Raw genomic sequence first — 19,420 nt, 5'->3', positions numbered from 1 at the left:
TTTTTTTTTTTTTTTTTTTTCTTTACAGGCAGGCAAGCAATGACGATGATAATGATAAAGATGATGATGATGATGATGATGATGATGATAATTATAAAAAATGATTTACATACGAATGATAATTACGTAGTTAAATATACTTAAATGATAACTAGATAAATATATATGTATATATACATACATACATACATACATACGTATACGTATATATATATATATATATATGTTGTATATAGGAAATAGAATGAGAAGAGAACGAGAGATGCATTATCCGAAGAATAACATATCATATGGTTACTACGTAATGCTCACAATTCGTATTGTTAGTGATGCCAAATAGACAATGGAACGAATGACACATGAACGAATGATCTAATCGTATTCTAGCAAGAGATTTCTAATGGTAGTAATAATATAATGCACGGAAAGGAGACACAAGATCGTGCAAAAATTCGTCGGGGCATAAGTACTCATGGCGGCGAAAGCATGAGAAAGCACGGTGGGGGAGATCCTATGCTTAATTAAGGCGAGGACAACGGCACTGCAATTATTCGTTGAGTACCCGCCGGCCTGACAGCCATTCAACTGCTGCTGCTGCTTGCTTGCTTGCTTGCTTGCTTGCTTGCTTGCTGGCTGGCTGGCTGGCTGGCTGGCTTGCTTGCTTTCTTTCTTTCTTTCTTTCTCGTTTCACGTTGCTTTTTCGTTCTACACTTTTCTCCGGACGGTTCCAAAAAAAAAGAAAGAAAGAAAAAAAAAAGAGAGAGAAAAAAATAGAGAAAGAACCCGTTCGAACTACGAATCATTCGTATCTTTCCAGAATCGAGAAAAATAGGTGTCTCGAGAATTTGACGTTTCTCGAGAGATACGCCAAACTCGTCCCGACGTTTTCTCTTTCTCTCTTTCTTTCTCCTTTTTCTTTTCTTTTCTTTCTTCTCTTTCCAAGAACAAGAAATTTCAACCGATATTGATTTCTTTTCGAAACGATCATAATGAGAAAGAGAGAGAGAGAGAGAGAGAGAGAGAGAGAGAGAGAGAGAGAGAGAGAGAGAGAGGAGGGGAAGAGAGAAATAACTTCTCTTGCAATTAAGACTCGAAGAAAAAAATAAGGAAGATGAAAAAGAAAAGAATAAAAAAAAAAAAAGAAAAAGAAAAATAATAATAACATTCATCGATTCGAACGTGTCGAGTCTTACTCGACGTATCGAATGTTGCATGTGCCGCCGATATTTCACCTTGAAATAATAAAATGGGGAAAAATGTTGGGAGCAGAGAGAACGTGTACAAAAATATAGGAAAAGACAGGCAACAGTCTAGTGGGTTAAAAAAAGGAGAAATAATAAAAAAAAAAAAAAAAAAAAAAGAAAGAAAGAAACAAAAAAGAAAAGAAAAGAAAAGAAAAATGGAGTAAGTAAAAAAAGAGAAAGAGAAAGAAAAAGAAAAGAAAGAGAAAGAAGAAAAAGACGAGGATTAAGAAAAAGAAAAAAAAAAAAAAAGAGCCGTAAAATCGTGAGATGCGTGACGCTACCTGAATGATAGCGTTTCTCGTTGTGCGTGACACGACGTTGCGTGCGTCGTGCACGTGGCTGTGGTCGTCCGCCGCCACCGCCACCGCCACCACCAACACCAACACCAACACCAACACCACCACCAACACCGATACCACCACCGCTGCTTCCATAACTTGTCCTTTCGAGTCCTCCACCACCACCACCGATACTCCCTCCACCTCCTCCACCACTACCAATGTCGCCACTGCCAGCAATGCCGCCATTTCCAGCCCCTACGAGTCAGACGCGAATTCTACTCAAAATTCTACACCATCGAGCTCTGCTCATTTTTCTTTTCTTTTCTCTCTATTTTTTCTTTCCTTTCCTTTCTTTCTTTCTTTTTTTTTTTTTCTAAATATTTTTCCAATTCTTTTCTCTCTCTCCCTCTCTCTCTCACTCTTTTTTTTAATTATTATTATTATTATTATTATTATTATTATTATTATTATTATTATTATTATTATTATTATTATATTTGTTGTTGTTTTCAATTTCGTATTCCCTACACGTTCCAATTCTCTCGAGGAGGTTAAATCGATTTTTTTTATTGTTCGATCGAGCATCGTTTTCAAAGATATTTTCTAATCTTCATTAATTCGTTTTTCATGTTGTCGTAATAAAAATCAAGTTTGTTCGTTTCCGTTTGATTATACACGATAGATATACGTAAAATGTTACTATCCACGTTTAACTATGCGATTGTTATTAGGATAACGGTTCGGTTTAATGGCGTCTTCGAGTTTTATAAAACGAACGTCGAACGCGCCTGACGTCTTTTAACGCATTGCACGACAGCATTATTAGTTCTATTGAATGGATTCTCCCCTTAAGTGTTTTCTTCGATTCCCGTAAATCGATAAATAAGAGAACGGGGAGTTCTTCTGATAGCTTTCTAGAGAAGTAAGGTGCTTACGAACGAGTTTACGATAGTTTAGACAATGAATATAAACGACGAATTTATAACGAAAATTGAGATCAAAATGTCTTGATAAACGTTTATCGAACGAATTCAATTTCAACGAGACGCTTCCATATAATTATTACTTACGTTTAAATCGTTTCGAATTTAACATTTAACTTCTCTGATGTATCCGAATAAATCCTATGTATATACATATATATATATATATATATATATAAATATTTATTATTGAGCTACTGGTAAAAAAAAAAAAAAAGAAAAAAAGAAAAAAAAAAAGAAAAGAAAGAATTTGCTTTTTCACGATCAACGTAAATACAAAACGAAGACGAAAGTTCGTTCGAAGTCTATAATAGATATAATAGAAAATCATTGCAAGTTCGACTTGCATTAGAGACAACGGCAGATGCACGTCGCGTATAACGAGTGGATAACGCGGAAGCGACACTTCCGCGTGCAGGTACAGTTAAACTCTGCACGCCGCTGCGACCGATTGCTTGCTAGTATTGTGGCTTCGTAGTTGAACGATCGCAAGTCTAACTATGAATAACTAACGATCCGTTGTTTGTATGAATAATGATCTATGATAATTCCCTATGAAAACATTTTCCTTTATTTTGTTTATTTTCTATTTTTCTTTCTTTTTCTCTTTACAATTTTATTACATTATTTCTATTTCTTTTTTCTTCTTACTTTGTTGTTTCTTTTTTTTTTTTCTTTTTTTTTCATTTTTCATCCACACGTTAACATTACAGATACGTTTGCTTTTTTTCAAAGAAATAATCCCAAGGATAGCGAGAGTTCATAGTCGATTGTTTCGAGTTAGCATTCGTGTTCGAACAATCGTGATAAATAAGATTCATCGTCAGTTGCATAAGTCTTAAGTAAAGGAGTTACGAGATGTAAAGATAGGAAAAAAAAAAAAAAAAAGAAAGAAAGAAAATCCACAAATGCATTTGAAAGATCATGCTTCCCTTCTTACGCTCATTTTCCTTCCTTCTTTTTTTTTTTTGTTATTGTTTCGTTTCGTTTCGTTTTGTCTTCCTTTCCATTCCTTTCCTTTTCTTTTCTTTTTTTTTTTCTTTTCTCATCAGAACTAACGAAGATTGCATCTATCATTGCATTGTGTGCACGCGCGTATCGCGCGCGTACCAACTAAGTAAGTGAATACAACAACTACGTGTCTCGTGTTGAGTTCTGCATGTCTCTTGAGAATCGGAACGCGATTAATATTGCTCGCGACGAAACTCGTTGCGTATGGATGGCGCAATCCCGTGTATGATCATCGCATGGTTGGTATACAACACGTTGGAGGACAGGAAGGTAGAAACGATGCTGCTCCGACACGGAAAAGAAATTGAAAGCGTTACCGTAATTAAGCGCAATCGAGGACGTTACGGAAGGCATCCTCTTTAAAGATTCAAAAAAAAAAAAAATAAAATAAATAAATAAATAAATAAATAAATAAAAATAAAATGAAATGAAATTAAATAAATAAATAAATAAATAATAAAAAAGAGAGAAAGAAAAGAGAGAAAAGAAAAAGACAAAAGTTAAAGAAAAAATTAAATAAATAAGTAAGATGTAAAAATGACAATAAAAAAGAAATAAAAAAGAAATTTAAAAAAAACACACAATTAAAAAAAAAAATATATATATATATATAACGAGATAAATGAAAGAAAATAAAGAAATTGATTAATATATATATATATATATATATATATATATATATATATAAAATATATATAAATAAAATCATTGACGATTTCGAATATCGACTATAAATCATTTATACAAGATTCAACTTTCCGGTCCGTTTCGTGTTTACCTTATTACATGTTATAAATTCTGATAAGCTTATGATAATGATGAATATTAATGAAGCAATAAAAGATTGAAAATATAACTTACCGAGTTGTTTAGAAGCATATTGCTGTAGTAGACGAGTCCGTTTCTTTTCATAGCCCTTTTGCGTTATGTCTCCTGTAAAAGAAAAAAAGAAAAAAAGAAAAAAAAACGAAAAAAAAAGAAAATAGAAACAAGAATTATATATTTATATATACATAAAAAATAGGGGGAATAATAATAATAATAATAATAAGAAGAAGAAGAAGAAGAAGAAGAAGATGAAAGAAAAATGAATAGATTTTATGTTTTTGCCTGATTTAAATTAATTATATACGTAAACCAAACGACTTTGTATCTATATTAGATATTTAACAGGCTAAATTGAATATCCAAATTAATCGGATATTATTCTTATTCCTGAAGGATTCGTTCGTTGGTATTACGAACTTGTCACGTATGTGTGTCATTTCTTTTCTTCAAAAGCGTTTCAAGGACGAATCTCATTCGAACGCATAGCGTTTGCTTTAAGAGGCGAAAATTGCGGGCACGATTTGTGGGCCCCATTAAAAGGGAGAGCAGAAAGAGAAAAAAAAAAAGAGAGAGAGAGAGAGAGAGAAAGAAAGAGAGAGAAAGAGAGAAAGAGAGAGAGAGTCGACGAGGACTAGGCTGGTTCCACATGGAGATATCTATGCATGCATGTATGCGCATACCTATATCGTGTTCGGTTAAACGAGGTCGTAGCAACGACACTAGCGTTGAATACAGGGAAAAGGAAAGAGAGAGGGAACAATAAAGACAGAGGGTCCGACATATATGGGTACCTGCATTGAACGATCAAACTTAAAGCTTTATCCTGAAGTTAAAAAGAGACGCTCGAGGGAATAATTAAATGAAATTTTAATGGGAACGAGAAAGAGAGAGAGAGAGAGAGAGAGAGAGAGAGAGAGAGAGAGAGAGAGAGAGAGAGAGAGAGAGAGAGAGAGAGAGAGAGAGAGAGAGTCACCCTGAGGTTCTGGAAAGCTTCGATCCATGAATATTTTCATCTCGTTGAGAAAGAGAAAGAGAGAGAGAGAGAGAGAGAGATAAAGATAGAGTTAGATATACAGATATCGATATAGATAGATACGTAGATACAGAAAAAGAAACGAAAATATAAAATTGATTCTTTGCTTGTATACGTGATTCTCGTATATTATAATTTAGTCGATCAGCATGGAATACATATACCTAGATATCTCGTAGATATCCATTATATTCATCCACGTGGACTTTTAACATACTACTACGATGCAAAACGGGTCCGTGGTATGCTTCACACACGTCACGCCTGGTAACTCGAGAAAATACCACGAATCGATCGGGTAGTAACGGCCGAGACACGATTTTTCCAAGTGCCGCAAGAAGGAATAAAACTGGGCCACGCCATAGCGAGAGATTAACGAATCGAATTTTCTCTCTCTCTCTCTCTCTCTCTCTCTCTTTCTCTTTCTCTTTCTGTCTCTCTCTCTCTCTTTTCTTTTCAAACGCTTCACCAATGAATGCAAATCTTTCAACGATTAACGTGCTTTCGTCCAAGTATAATCTTCTTACTACTTCTTTATCTAGGAGTTTACTATCGGTAATCCTTAATCGGGAAAAACGTCATACGAGCGTGCAATGCAAACAAGTTTCTTTTACGTTCTTCGAACGTTTAATCCCATTTATTTTCAAACATTTTACTTCTTACCAAAGCGTAATCTTTTTTTTCGTTTAACTCCTCCTACAAAACTATTATTGTATACTGTTACAAAGTAGACATTGAACTCATTCTGGTCTAGATATTATTCGTTCACCGTTTCTCATTAACCAGACTATATTTAGATCTAATTGTTTCACGACCTGCCAACGTTTATTTATGCACGTCGTATCATAGAAAGTGGATAGAACGACTGCGTTTTATACTTCTTCTTTTCTTTCTTTTTTTTTTCTTTTTTTCTTTTTCTTTTTCTTTCTTTTTTTTTTTTTTTTTTTTTTTAAGACGCTCTCAGTCCGACGTAACGCGACGTTACCCTTCCTTTACCGTTTAGTTTCGCCTATCCTTCTCTCGTAGCTAGTTATGTCTTTATTACGTTCCAAAGGAAAGAGACTTCGACGAGTCTTCAAATTAAGTGAATTTAGTTCAGGTGCACGTTAATTAACCGTTACGTGTGTCGTTTCTTTTCTATCCAATGTAACAAGGTCATTTACGAGCCAATAAACGGCCCATAGAATGGAATATTATTAAACATAGTTTAATAACTCGTTCTAATATTAAACTATCGTTCTAATCGAGGTTTCACTGGATACTAATTTAATAATAATAAATAAAGATAAATAAATATATAAAGGAAAAATAAAAGAAAAAAAAAGAAAGAAAGAAAACACGATATTTTTCATCCTGAAAAATTATCGACGATCGAAGCGTTGTCTAGTTCAAACAAAACGAACTGAGTTCGTTCGTTCGTAATCTAAAAAAAAAAAAAAAAAGAAAGAAAGAAAGAAAGAAAACAAAAAAGATGAACAAAGAAGATAAAAGAAAACTTCGTCCGTCTTTTCAAGATAAGACGACGTCCTCGAACGATAAAGTCGTTCGATTTCGAAAGTTTCGCACGTTAAACGTTAAAACGTATCAGCAAGTTGTTGTGGTGGTTGGGCGATGATGATGATGATGATGATGATGATGATGATGGTGGTGATGGTGATGGTGATGGTGATTGTGATGGTGTGCGGTCTTACTGGGTCGTTTTCTCAAGGACGAGCATTTGCGAACAAGAAAAACGGGCTGGCCAGATGCTCGGCGGAGTTGCGATTTTCTTCGTAAAGGTCGTCTTCTCGGTCCGGATTTTTGTCGTTTAAGATGTTGCTGACGTTGAGAGAGACGATCATCGTCGAGGAGATCGCGCCGAGAAGATTCGTTATCGCTCTCGCTGGAGCTCAGATATCTGTAATAGGAATTACTATCCTTTCTGGATCTTTCTTTGGTGTTACGATCTGACGAACTCTTTGCGAGGAAATTAATAAATTGACTGCTGGTAAAATAATTTTCTGTTGTTACGAAAGGCGACGTTGTTGTGTTTTTCCAAATGGTTCTTCTACCGAGTAAACCACGATTCCTCAATTCCTCGGAGAATAATTTGTCCTCGTTGAAATCGCTGATTTTTGGTGCTGGACAAACCGAGGAGGACGATGACGTCACCGAAAAAGAACCTAACGACGAAGAAACGAGAGAATTGAATGCGTCGTCTCTTCTCTCATTAAAATCGCCAGATAGCAACAATTTCTGATCGTCGAATTGATCATCCGAGAAATTCGACGAATAATCGTCGTATTTTTCGATAACCAACGCTGTTGTTGCTGTTGCTTCCTCTTCCTCGTCCTCCTCCTCTTCAGGAAAATAACGAATCTCTCGCCAAACTCGTCTCTGACGTCTCGAACGTCTCCTTTCCGGTGGCACGAACCATACCGGACTGTTCTCACGAACAACCGGCTGTTGATCATTCTTTTTCTTTGTCCTTTGAGATGTCCTCTGTGAGGTCGCACGTTGCGACGACGTCGTCCTCTTTCCTCGCCTTCTCGAACTCGATCTCCTTTGGCCGCTTGTCCTCTTGAAATAACCTTCGGTACTGACGCTCGGTGATGGCTTAGACGTTTTTCGTCGGAAGAATCCGTTCCTCGTGCTCCTGAAGCCAGGACACGCATTGATTTCGCGCGCGATATCGTCAAAGAATCGTCGTTATCGTCGATTGAAATTATGGAAAACAGTAGTAACATATACATATGCATGTATTTATATATACATATATATATATATATACATCTTCAATTATTAATCGCAGATAACATTCTTTTTCTTCTTTACTTTATTTCATTTTTTTTTTTTTTAATAAATGTAAGAACAAAAAAATCAATCGTACACGGAAATTAAAAAAAAAATAATAATAATAATAATAATTTAGATTTGCCAATTGAATTTTGTTTTCCAAATTTCGATCGAGTTCGTTAGTCAAACGTTAGTTGTTAAATCTATAAAATATCCGAAGAATAATAACCCTGCCCTGAAGTCAGCCAGCTTGCCGATCCTAAGCGAGAAGCCGAACGACGACGAGGATGATGCGTTGTCCTTGACGATGGTTTTTTCCGGGGCCGAGACGGTTCTAGCAACCGTGGGTTGTGACGGTTTCCGTTCTTTCAATGCACTGTCCAACGAATGATGAACGGAGGGCCCGGAAGAGGAAGGATAAGGTACCGGTACGGCGTCTCTCCAAACTCGTCCAAGACTGATGCTGACACTGGGCGGTCCAGTTTCAAGAGGTACACAAGGTGTTTCACGCGTTTGTCCAGGATTATCATGTTGGTGAAGATTTTTCTCAGAATAAATCCAGCCATCCTCGTCGTTCGTAGTAGGACCGAACGGTTTCAATGACAAGATCGCTGAGTTTAAATCGTCGGTTAGATCGTTGCTCGATCGACGATCTTGAATCAGTTTGGTCGTAACTTTGGTCGACGATTTGCCTGTTTGCTCTTGGACCAATAGTTTTTCTTGAAGTTTCTCACGAGAAGAGGAGCCAACGCCTTGCAACCATTCGTCGTAACTGATAGACTCACGACTGAGGGATACGTTTTCCTGTTGTCTTCTAATCTCTTGCTCCTTGATCTTGATCCTCGTCGCTTGTGTCTTTTCTTGCTGATCCGGCACGCTCGTAGTAGCTGGTGCTGACACTACAACCACCGGCTGAGCTGTTATCACCGGTTCAAGATTCTTTTGTAACTTGTTACGTCGTTTACCACGATCGAGATAACTTTTCCTTATCGATATCCTTTTAAACGACTCGCTACGTTTGAAGGAGGGCTCGTTTCTATCCTTCTTACGGCTCACGAGCCTCCTAAGGTTCTCGAAGGAGAGTGGCCTCATGGGTTGCGTCTATTTCTTACGCAAAGCCAACACTTCCTCGCGGAGTTCTATTATCGAACACCGATCTTCCCCCTTCGACTATCGGCATCCCTTTGGACAAGAGACGTTACTTGCCCTAAGCGCAACGAGTCCTTCTTCTTCTTCTTCTTCTTCTTCTTCTTCTTCTTCTTCTTCCTTCTTCCTACTCGTCCTCGTCTTCGACGTCCTCCTCCTCCTCCTCCTCCTCCTCCTCTCTCTTTACTTCGTCCTTTTCTCCAACCTCTTCCCCTCCTCTTTCCTCCGGATACCCTTCTCAACGCTCGTACACACAGCGTTTCTGCGATCCTAAGGTGCAACGCCGAGGTCTTCCAGTCGCGAATCACCGTGGCTTTCCTTTTTCGATTCCGTGCCTCGCCTCCTCCTTCTTCTTCCTTCTCTCTCGATCAAAATCATTCTTCGTACGGACTTCTCCCGAAAAATCATGAAAATCCTTTACTTATTATTCTCACACTTCTCCTCCTCCTCCTACTCTTTCTCCTCCTTGTGTTCTTTTTTTTTTTGTTTATACCAATAATTTTATTATTATTATTATTATTATTATTTCTTAAAATTATTTTCTTGTTGTTATTATTATCGTTATTATCATTATCATTCACTTTTTCTTTCACAAAGACGACGCGAGGACTCTATTCCTTAAATTACGATCACTTCGCTACGACTTTGAATATTCCTTGTGTAAGATCCTTCCTCATCTTCGTTCGCTTTCTCGAAACGAATTCAATGAGGCACGCCAGACTCTTTCCAAAGTGGACACACGAAAGTACGATATTTTCAAGTAGATTATACGAGGAGCGTGGGTTCTCGTGCGCGCGCAATCACACATACGTGTACATACACGTACACACACGTATACACAATCGTACACACTACTCTTACACTGAAAGAAAAAGAAAGAGAGAAAGAAAGAGAGAGAGAGAGAGAGAGAGAGAGAGAGAGAGAGAAAAGAAAGAAAGAAAGAAAGAAAAAGAAAGAGAGAACGATAAGCTTCACCAAGCAAGTTTCACAGCGTCGTCGTCGTCGTCGTCGTCGTCGTCAACGTAAGAGATACACAACGATTTCTTAGCTTTTCACTGTGCCAACTTGGAGAACACGATACGCGCACTCGAAGTCGCATCGAATCACTGGCATTTCGCGAGCTCTAACGCGATGCACCTCTCCTCGCACAGCGTATAACGAGAAGTAAGAAGCGCTCTCGAGTTAGAGGAAGAAAGATAGAGAGCAAGAGAGCGAGCAAGCGAGCGAGAGAGAGAGAGAGAGAGAGAGAGAGAGAGAGAGAGAGAAACACTCTGTAGGAAGGCGGCCCCCGTGAATAAGTCACGATCGTACGAGAAAGAGAGAGAACGAGAGATGGAGAAAGAGAAGGAAAAGGACAGAGATAGACAGAGCGAGAGAGAGAAAGAGAGAGAGAGAGAGAGAGAGAGAGAGAGAATGGAAGAGGCAAGGAGTGCTGCTGCTGCTGCTGCTGCTAGTGGTGATGGTGATGGTGGTGATGGTGATGGTGGTGGTGGTGGTGGTGGTTGTACTTATGGTGGTGGTAGTGGTGGTGGTATGCGGTCCGTCCACTCTCGCCCGCCGACTACTCTCTTGCACCTCGCAGCATCCCCACCCCCCACTCCCTCTACTACGGCCCGTTCCTTCTATTCGTACTGGAGTGTGGGTCTTATTTTCTCTCTCTTTTCTTCTCTTCCACTCCTAGTTTATAGGATCTCTCTCTCTTTCTTTCTTTCTTTCTTTCTTCTTCCTTCCTTCTTTCTTTCTTTCTTTCTTTCTTTCTTTTTCCTTTGCCTTTCGACTCTTTTCTCTTTTCCAGTCTCTTAGTCCTCCTTCTCTGCTGCTTCTTCTTCTACTTCTTTCTCTTTCCATTTCATTCTGCCTCCACCCATACAAATTACAAGCTTTTTCTCCGTTCGACTTCGAGAAATCAACTCAAAAAGTAACTCTCTTTCTCTCCCCTTCATGTCTCTTTCTACCTGTAGATAATTCTTTTGTCGATTACTTTTCTTTTTTGTTTTTTCTTTTTTTTTTTTTTTTCTTTTTCTTCTTACGGCATTATTAGAAATTATCTTCATGTTATCTTTAGAAGCAATAAATGAAATCATGTTAGGATAGCGAAATTGCTAGAGAAATTATATTATCAGGATCAGACGGTGTTCCATGGACTAACGAAAAAGACTATGATTATGAATCCAATTCAGAAGGACGAGCAGAAAAGATTTAACAGCCAACGAATGACTCTCTTCTCTCCAAGAAAATTTCAACGAAATTAGCCTTTAACGCAGACCGACAACACTTCTCAACGGCAAGCTTCTACCTTTTACTCGGGTTCTTATATTACTATGGCTTTGAACAGCTTTGAACACTTTTGCCGTCGTTATCGCTTCCTTATTCCACGAGGAACGCGATGTTACCTCTTCTTACGACTTCCGTTTAACTTTGAAAGAAAGAGAGGGGAAAGGGAGAGAGAAAAGAGGGGGGAGAGAGAGAGAGAGAGAGACTTAACTTTTATAGAACCGTTAGTCTTGACGCTCTAGAGGGAGGACGAGGAAGAAAAAGAAAAAGAAAAAGAAAAAAGAAAAAAAAGAAAAAAAGAAAAAAGTATTGTTTGTTTTCTCGAAAATTTCATCAGAATATTTAACAATTTTTAAACATAATTATTCTTCGATATTTTCATATGAAAACATCAATGTTTAATTCGTCGAGACCTCATAAAAAATATCGACAAAAAATTGTACACTTTGACGAATTAATTATTTGAAGAATATTTTGACGGAAAAAAAAAAAAGAAAAAAAAAAACTATATCTTTCATGAAACTTTTTCTAATAAAACAATTAATTATACAATAATAATAATTATTAAAAATAATTAGTTTTATGATCGATAAAGATCGAAGTCTGTTAATCGATTATATTGTAATTTATCTTTTTTTTTTTTTTTCTTTTCTTTTCTTTTTCTTTTTCCCTTCTCCTTAATGATATATATCCGGTATATAAGGAAAGATTCATTCTTGTAAATTTCGAATACATCATTGTATACTCCATCTTCGTTATTTTCCACGAATAAGATTGCCCTCGCCCACGTTCAATCGTCTCTCGCGAGAAGTCAGACACTCCGAACGCGATTACTCGAAGTAGGCGGTACGTAATGGCCATCGAGGAAAGTCGAGTTTCGACAGAGCACAGATTCCATGGAACAAAGCTCTCACAACCAGAACCCACGGTCAGGCTCGCTTACGGCGATAGTTTCGATCCCGTGTCGCGTCGCGCCACTGCTTGAACCTTTCTTTTTTTTTTTTTTATTTATTTTTTTTTCTTTCTTTCTTTCTTTCTGTCTTTTTCTTTTTTTTTTTTTTTTCCTTTCAAAGACGGTTCCTTATCGATTTTTAACTATAGTCTTTTCTACGGTGAAGCGGAAAACATGGAATAATTCCCGACATTGGGATATTTCCCTTTGTCAAACGACCGTATCGTAAAAAAAAAATTTATACGAAGTAGAATTTAAAATGAATTTCTTTCTTGATATCTTGTATCTTGTACGATGAAGATATTTTCTACGAAATAGATCGTTCAATAAAAAAAGAAAATAATTTATTAATAACGGATCATCAGACATCATGGCGATCGGTTTCGTCGAAACTTATGAATTTATAAATAAATACGTGTAATAAAACGTATGAAAAATTAAGTCACAGTTTTTTCGGGGATCATATTTTTTGATTTCCTCATTCCGTTCTTCTTCTTTGATAGGTGCTATAAAATAAGTTCGCTTGAACTTAATGATCCTCTCTAAAATTATACCCACACACAGAATGTGTGTGTGTGTGTGTGTGTACGTATAAATTAATTTTCATTGATATTCAAGCACATATAAAAATTCATAAAGAAAAATTTGTCGATATTTCGTTATACGAAATACCCGATACGATAAGACATCTTATCTCAAAACGTTTACATAAAACTTCAAAGATATTTCCTTAATGCCCAAAGGTTTCTTGATATCTCTTAACTCTGGCTGTAATCATCGAACAAAGCCGTTACCCTATCGTAAAGACATAATGATTAACATTCGATCAAAAAGAAAAATATTCCAAGATATTTCCAAATGAAAGTTTCAAAACTTTCCAACAATATTATTATATATCTATGATTAATTTTCACGGAGAATATATTCGTAATCCCGTATATAATTATATCAGTTAAACGAGACCAGTCAAATCTGAATCGTGTCGATTGAGAGAGTTAGCTTCGAAGATGAGTTTCCTACGAAGGGAGATTGAGAACGTGAAAGGAGGTGAGGGAGGAAGAGGAGGTTATTAATTCGAGCGTGCGAGTGTCTTGATCGAGACTCGGCTCGTCGAGCACGCAACCCTCTTAGGAAAGCTCGACTCCTGGGTCGAGGCTATCGAGTGCATTCCTCTGGTGTTCTCGACGCGACTTTGTAAGGGCGACGTAAGTATATACGTATAAATAAATAAATACATACGTACGTACGTACAATGTATAGATACAATGCATACATTCATTCATTCACACGTACGTACATATTGTGAAGAATGAAAGGGTTGAGAAGGGGTAGAAGAGAGAGAGAGAGAGAGAGAGAGAGAGAGAGAGGCAGACATAAATATGCATACAATAAAATCTATATTTCTACATTTCTATTGTACGTATATCTAAGTTTTCTCTCCACTTCTCTCGTTATAAGTACATTCGTATATACTAAATATATAATAAATACAAGATATATATATATATATATATATATATATATATATATATACTATATTGCTATTGGCAAGAGAAAGAAAGAATGAAAGAGTTAGAGAAGAAGAAAGAGAGAAAGAAAATGTGTAGAGGGACGGATTGGACCTTATACAGGGAGAGATCTTTGGAAAGGCGTGGGGGTGGTACGTAATGGACCGTAAGAGAGGAATATGAGGATGAGCGAGAGATCGGAGAGTGCAACGCGCAAGGCGCAAGGCGCATCTCTCAAGGCGACTCGAGGACGTTTACCCACGAAACCAACGACCTTGATCTTACAAACGATTCGTGAGGCAATAGGAGGAGCGACAGGAACGACCGAAGTGCAAGAGAACGAAAGAGTAAGAAAGTAAGAGAGTAAGAAAGATATATATATATATATATATATATATATATATATATATTTGCAGCAACTCGGAGTCGTTGCAGCTGCACCTGCGCGCTCTAGCGACATCTCGTGCGCGCGAGCGCACACGACGCATCTCTCTTTCTCTTTCTCTTTCTCTCTTTTTCTCTTTCTCTCTTTCAACGCCATGGTAAACGTCACGGACGAAGATCGATAGTTTCGAACGCTAAAACGAGCTAAGCTTCCAAACGTTCCAAATCGAACGAGAAAATATTAGTCTAGCTGGTTGAAATTTCATCTTTGTCTGTCTATCTATCTATCTATCTATCTATCTATCTATCTATCTATCTATCTATCTATCTATCTATCTATCCATCTATTCATCTATCTATCTATCTAATTTCCTTCTTAACAGGTTCTTATTATAAACTCTAAACGCATTGAAATCGATCGATATCAATCGATCGAACCATCGATCCTTACCGCCACGCTCGAGATCTTATTTCACGGTATTGCAAATCGTCATATCAACGACGACGAGAACGTATCGCATGTAATCGAGAATACTTTGAAGCAAAACACTTTGAAGAAATTTTCTACTACGATAGATAAAGTGTCCGTACTAGTTGTAATTGAGAAGCTGTCTTAAGATCTTCTCGCTACTACCCTCGCTCGACGGTTCCGATACGAAATTAGTTTCCTTTGTTTTGAGTTCTTCCTTTCTCTCTCTTTCTCTCTTTCTTTGTCAGAATCGTCGAATTTCTACAGGGTGTGCCAAAAGTATTTCTAAGTCATCTTCGAAATCAATTAAAGTTTATATAATAGAATTTAAAATCGATTAAAATTAATACGTGATTATAACTTATACGATATAGAATTTACAATGAATTAAATTAAAATTTATATAATCAATTATAGTTTATATAATAGAATTTATAAGCAATTAGAATTTATAATAATCGATTATAATTTTTGTCGAGACTTTTTCATCCGTTCTCTCTCTCATTTTTTTTTTTTTTTTTTCATATCGTAAAACGCTATAAGTTTAGATGAAATGTTCGATTCACTCTATATTCCTGTTCGATATCGACGCACGATGTTTTGTCTATTTTATTGAAATGAAGATTAGAGGATAGATTTGATAATCAAATGTGAATCTACAAAATCAAATCAATTTTTTTTCCATTCATTTATAATTAACTTTGAGTTCGTACTATGTAGCTTTTTTTTTTCTCGATATATCTTTGAGAATAATCGTATATCGAGCTAGAGTCGATAAGCATTGAAATATTACGTTTGCGATCTTCATCCGTTAGAAGCTAACGAGAACCGGACTTTTCTAACGTTTGGCAATCATCACGACGCAATAGTAGACGTGGTCTGACGGAAGGCGGCCGCATAAATCGTCGGAGATAAAACGACGGTGTTACCACCTCTCTAATGTCTCGTGGTCGTTTAATAAAACCGTGATTATCAAATTCTAAGCTAATGGTAGTAACTTTCTATTTCTTTTGTTAGACACGCTAAGTATTGTTACGTACGTGTTTCGAAATTTTTAGAATATTTATTACTTTAGAATTTAGAATATTAATTGCTTTATTTAAAAAAAAGAGAGAGAGACAGAGGGAGAGAGAGAGAGAGAGAGAGAGAGAGAGAGAGAGAGAGAGAGAGAGAGAGAGACAATTATTTAAAAGAACTGTGTAACTAAATTGTTTCCATTAAAAAAAAAATATATATATATAACATCAAATTAGTATATTATATTTATTATACAATTTATCAAATATTAATTTTCGCATAAGAACAATTAATTTCATGACAAAGAAAGGGATGAAATAAAATGTATAAAATAATCATAGGCATACGAGTATGTGACTTAAGAAATTACATAGAATTATGGAAATTAGACGCAGTTAATATAACAAGTCTAATTTGGCTCGTCCAACATACGAAGGACAAAAGTTAAGAAGCAAGGATAAGAGTATACGATTTTTCACGACACGTAGCGATCGGTTTTTACGGTTATCTATGACTAGATAGCACGTGGCGTGTGTGTATATAACGTAAGCTGCTTATATCTCGTCATAAACAAGACTTAAAAGTCTCATGTGCCCAGCGACGTGTATTCGTGCGGATAATAAAAGGATTGGTCCATCGTAAGAGGGACAACGACGTTCATATATATATATATATATATATTGAGAAATCTTGTTATTCTAAAATCAAAAAAAGATTTCAGTCTTTCCCAGTCAGCGTTTAAAATTAAATATATATTTTTAATGAATACTAAAATTAAAATAAAGAATGAGAACGATGAAAAAAGAAAAAAAAATGAGAAGATAAACGATTTAATTATAATAATTTAATATTGGAAATAAATTAAAAGATATTCATTCATATAACAGATATATTATCTTGTATTAATTTATATTATTTATAAATTTTTAATAGATCAACTCTCGTACTATATAAAAATATATATAAATAATATAACATAATATAATAAATTAATATCTCCGAATAATATGAATGAATTTAATATAATGAATGAAAAGATATAAATTCATATCACACTACTAATATGCTAATATACCTATGTATATATATATATACACACACACACACACACACACACACACACACATATCCTATATTATCCTAAATTAATATAATATCGATCGATACAATTGATTATTGATTATGTAATAATGATGGACATATCCTTTGAGAGATTAAACTACGATTTCCAACATTGGTTATAAATGAATCTCAAGTTGCAGCGATATGTAAATTTGTCACATAAAAATAAAGAAATAAATAAATAAGTAAAATAATATACCGAAAAAAGGAATAAATCGAAATAGTTTAGAGTTGATAATGTCGTTCGAACGATCGAAAATTCTCAGCCGTCGACATCAACCCTCCCATCGTCGATATGTCGACGTCGACGTCGACGTCGACGTCGTCGTCGTCGTCGTCGTCGTCGTCGTCGTCGTCGTCGTCGTCGTCGTCGTCATCGTCGCCGTCGTCTCGTCGGAACTTTATACTTACGCGACCGCGACGACCTTTCAGGTCATGAACCTCGTCGCTTCGAGCTTGCGGAAAGCATCTTAAATGTGCCTCTAGTAGCACGCGCGCAGGTAGGATAATAAACGCTCAATACGACGGATAAAAAAAATATATATATATATATAATCTCATTACGTAATAAAAATAAATAAGTGAATTTATTTATAATTTTGTAAAATAATTATTAGATATGTAATTATAGATATGTAATTAATTAATATCTAATATCATATTATTCGACTTTTTATTTAGATATAATATACTGAATAAAAGAATATTAAATATTTGTTATTTATTTCGACGTAACGCATAATGAAAATGTTAACATTATTTATCAATGCTACTTGATAATATCCTATTGTTTATTCTGTATTTTGATATAAAGTATTGAATTATTGTTTACTATTTACTTACTTGGATATAAAATATATATATATATATATATATATATATATATATATATACGATAAATTCTAACATTACTTAATCATAATCCAATATTATCCTATTGTTTAGATATATGTATAATAAATTAAATCAAATGCTATTCTTTACTATTTATTTAAATATAAAGTATATGATATTATTTATTGATGCAACCTAATACTAGCCTACTATTTATTTACATATTTTTATGTTGTCTTTACTAAGTATTTATATATAACATATATTAAAAATTCAAACATTACTTATCGATCGATCCAAAATAAACACGTGTATTCGTTTTTCATTACTTTCAACGTTTCAAAGAAATTAATATTTGCATCTTAATAATAATAATAATAATAATAATAATAATAATAATAATAATAATAATAATAATAATAATAAAAGAGTGTATATAAGAGCCATAGAAAACTGAATAGAATCTAAATATACTTCCTTACGATCGATGTAAAATAACACTTAGTGCGAACTGAGCTCGATCGTTTCTCGTGTTACGTTGCAACGAGGACGACGACGACGACGACGACGACGACGACGACGACGACAACTACGTTAACGTTAACATCGACGATGACGATGACGACAACCACCGATGATCGACAACAACGACAACGACGACGATGACAACGACGACGATGATGTCCGTTTCTATTGAAACACACATGAACGGATAATCTAAGCAATTACCTCACATGCAAATAAACCTCTTTGAGGATGATGCTGTACAGTGACCCACCACCATCCTCCAGCTGACGTCACTTGCACGAGGACATTGCAACAAGAGCCGCACAAAGATCGTTAGGCATAACGCAAACCTGCGATTTAATGTCGGAATATAAACGCATACGTAAGAAAGAAAAACAAAAAAAAAATATATATATATATACAAATCATCGACACATGAATTATATTACATATTGAAATAATTAATCATCATATTGATATTAAAATTTTCTAGGTGATTTTAAAAATCGATTTTTTTTTTTGTAGGCTAAACGTTTCTTTTTTATTCTTTCTCTTTTTTTTTTCTTCAGATTCTAAAATTATAAAGTTTAGGAACGTACGGTCTCGTTTTCCCGTAAGGAAGCAAAAAAAAAAAAGAATTATTTTCCGTAACTGTTGGATCCAACGAAAACCCTCGTTTTCCTTTAAATCGCAACGAACTTGTTATCGAATCGTATAAACGAAAATCGTTTCTCTATATACATGCCTCTCAGACTCGCGAACAAGGCCAACTCTCAACTATTACGCTTTAATGGAAGCTCCTAACGTCAGTTAGAATGTAAACGTCTAAACTGGTATTAGCATTAGCGTACCTTTCCTCTTGTTGGAGGGATGCCATTCGTTTGACTAAGATAGAGATATAGAAAGAGAGATAGATAGATAGAAAGAAAGAAAGAAAGAAAGAAATAAAGAAAGAAAGAAAGAGAGAAACGTTGATTCGAGAAAACCGGTTAGGGTTTCACATTATAATAGTCGTAACTAAGAATACAAACATTAGGCAAATCCTTGACTAT

General features: G+C 35.5%; 1 protein-coding gene across 10 annotated transcripts in view; it reads right to left on the bottom strand.

Moving 5' to 3' along the window:
* LOC122631087 (disco-interacting protein 2) overlaps positions 1 to 19,420 on the bottom strand; it is a 36,806-nt gene that overhangs the window by 14,279 nt on the left and 3,107 nt on the right. For 4 of the 10 annotated variants that reach the window (XM_043816326.1, XM_043816325.1, XM_043816324.1 and 1 more), the window contains exons 2-5: positions 8,385 to 9,691; positions 7,072 to 8,015; positions 4,381 to 4,452; positions 1,526 to 1,780 (exon numbers count right to left, since the gene is read on the bottom strand). In XM_043816326.1, the coding sequence (XP_043672261.1) occupies positions 1,526 to 1,780; positions 4,381 to 4,452; positions 7,072 to 8,015; positions 8,385 to 9,247 (2,134 nt within the window). In that variant the 5' untranslated portion in view covers positions 9,248 to 9,691. The remainder of the gene's footprint in view (positions 1 to 1,525; positions 1,781 to 4,380; positions 4,453 to 7,071; positions 8,016 to 8,384; positions 9,692 to 19,420) is intronic. The other 6 variants (XM_043816329.1, XM_043816328.1, XM_043816330.1 and 3 more) reach the window with 3 other exon arrangements.

Source organism: Vespula pensylvanica, chromosome 8 (genome assembly GCF_014466175.1).
Source record: "Vespula pensylvanica isolate Volc-1 chromosome 8, ASM1446617v1, whole genome shotgun sequence".
In the NCBI taxonomy this organism is placed as follows: Eukaryota; Metazoa; Arthropoda; class Insecta; order Hymenoptera; family Vespidae; genus Vespula; species Vespula pensylvanica.
This window is presented reverse-complemented; position numbering and strand designations above follow the sequence as displayed.